The 2,249-nt window shown below is 44.6% G+C and overlaps 1 protein-coding gene across 1 annotated transcript; it reads left to right on the forward strand.

Moving 5' to 3' along the window:
- Positions 1-253: 253 nt before the first annotated feature.
- LOC131881768 (uncharacterized) lies at positions 254-2,249 on the forward strand. The gene is made up of 4 exons (XM_059228718.1): positions 254-590; positions 1,174-1,394; positions 1,473-1,686; positions 1,838-2,249. Exons 1-4 carry the CDS (start codon positions 304-306, stop codon positions 2,220-2,222), a joined length of 1,107 nt encoding a protein of 368 aa, XP_059084701.1. The 5' UTR covers positions 254-303; the 3' UTR covers positions 2,223-2,249.

The following is a 2,249-nucleotide window of genomic DNA, read 5'->3' on the forward strand; positions in this document are numbered from 1 at the left end:
AGATTAAAATGGCCGAATACTGAGCTTTGCCCTGAGGTCTTCTGCACATTAGCAAGGCAGATAGAGGGCGCTACTTCAACGCCCTGAAAAGCCCAATTGCAAGAAAGTGCATCTTGTATTCAAAACATCCGGTTTAAGTTGAAGGCATAATTGCAATGAACTCCCAAACATTATCTTTGTCAGTCTATTCAAACATTATTTAGACTTTGAATCCAAACAACTGATTCAATAGTCTCTACACAATTAACAAAACTGAGCCGAACCTCCTTCAAGCCTCACTTGAAGTCGCGTTGGGTTTGCGAAATGATCAAGGCTGTTTTGTTCTTCAGCTTGGCTTTAGCCGCGGGTTCGTCCCACGCCCAAGATTGCAACTTCTACCAAAGTGAATCGGATAATTGCGCCAATGGGTGTGGCGCTTGCTTCAATCCCAATGGTCGATCCACCTCCAACGGTTACGACGTGGTCATGTGTCCCTCTGGTGAGAGCTACGGCTATTATTGCAATCCTGAAGGGGGATCTTTCGCTTGCATGGATTGGACCTTTGGAAGCGCGAGGATGAAGCAGCAAGAGGAGACGTTCAACCAACGAATGTGAGACTCTATTTCATATTTTAATCTAGTATATGGATTTTGGAAATTGGAAAAACCTTAAATCGTCATGGTGAGTGTAACGGTATAACTAGGTTGGTTTTTTATAGCGGTCCTTTCTTGAACTAGAAGTAGTCTGCATGAAGACATGGATAGATTATGATCCACGATAAGGTGAATCGACTTTTATCAAGCCCTCTGTAAAAGATAAATGACCTTGATTTTTCCTTGTGCATTGAGTTCAAGCTGTACTTTGAGGTCGTTTCAATTTTCACCTGGTATGTTTTCAATTCCTTGCTTTTAGTTCATCAAATTTTGCACTTTTACTCCTTAGCCAAAATAGTTCTTGGTTCTTTTTTTGGACTTAAATTATAAATACCGATGCACAACATACAAACCGATCATTTGACGTTTTGTCGTTTCATGGGCAACAACAACGGAACAAATTGGCACAGGTTTTACAATGATTTTTGTCACAAGCTACGAAGTCATCTTTAAGCAATATTTTTTTTGATATGAACTACACTTGACGGCTTACTGTTGGAGGCAAGTACAAATGTGTTTTCAAAATCATGTCTTTTGGAAGGCGGGATGAGGGCAAGGCGGCTGGTGACGTTTGGTTTGGAGTGGGAACTTTTGGCACCACCGAGGATGCCATGCAAGGGTTGGGCAATTGTTATCGCCTCAAGGTGAGGGACACCAATTGCGGAAATCTGGAAGGCGGAGCTCTATTGGAACGGGAGATCATTGCCCAGTCCATCAACACTGGCCACGACGTGGCCAACATTCAATTCGACCTCCAAATGGGTAAGATGGAAAACAACCCCACGTCATCATTCAGTTTCACTTAACGAATAATGCGATGTTGTCTTTTGCTCTTCCCAGGCAATGGAGGAACTGGAGCATTCAACAACTGCGCTGGATCCAGTTGGTCTATGTTTCCCGGGCAATTTATCGAGTCGATTTGGGGGGCTCAATATGGCGGATGCTCTTATCGAGACTCAAGCGAAGGTAGCCCGAGTTGCGACGATCTGCCCGAGCTGCCTCAGGACTCGTCCGCCATGAGCGCCCAAGGCGACAATCTCGTGGACCTTTGCAAGTAAGTCATATCCTAAGGGTCAACTTCTGTCATTTCGGTTACTTCAGCTGGACCAAAACATTGCAATTTGGAACAAAAGTCTGCAAGTCTCCTAGTTGGTCATGTTACCTAGTACCCATTATTCAACCTCTTTGCCTTTTGACCATCTTAGATACAGTTTTGACAAGCGCGTGCGATTGGGTTCAAGCAATCCCACCATTGTGGACATGGCCCGCGTAGAATGTCCGGCTGAATTGGTGGAATTGACCCAGATCAAACGCTCGGATGACCCAAAGACGTTCGAGATCACCGAGGCAAACCGACCCGGACCCTATCAAAACAATCCCGTGATTGAGCCTTGCCGTTGCTCTTGTGGATCTAATGAATGCACCTATTGCCTTACCCGCATGATGGATTGCCGCAAACCTTCGGCCGGTTTTATCGACAACCTTCAAACTAATCTTCTGGAGGATGGCATGAAAGTGGTCCAACCCTGCACATCCGATGGATACACCCGAATTGATAACAAATGCGGATGTCTTGATTGCTATTGTTAAAAAATGAGTATACACAAATGACGCAAA

The sequence above is a fragment of the Tigriopus californicus genome, chromosome 6 (genome assembly GCF_007210705.1).
Source record: "Tigriopus californicus strain San Diego chromosome 6, Tcal_SD_v2.1, whole genome shotgun sequence".
Taxonomy (NCBI): domain Eukaryota; kingdom Metazoa; phylum Arthropoda; class Copepoda; order Harpacticoida; family Harpacticidae; genus Tigriopus; species Tigriopus californicus.

Excerpts from the sequence above, each read along its gene's own strand:
- LOC131881768 (XM_059228718.1), top strand. The coding sequence starts at position 304 with ATGATCAAGGCTGTTTTGTTCTTCAGCTTGGCTTTAGCCGCGGGTTCG. Across the intron at positions 1,395-1,472 it reads TCAATTCGACCTCCAAATGG|GCAATGGAGGAACTGGAGCA; the intron begins GTAAGATGGAAA and ends TGCTCTTCCCAG. Across the intron at positions 1,687-1,837 it reads AATCTCGTGGACCTTTGCAA|ATACAGTTTTGACAAGCGCG; the intron begins GTAAGTCATATC and ends TGACCATCTTAG.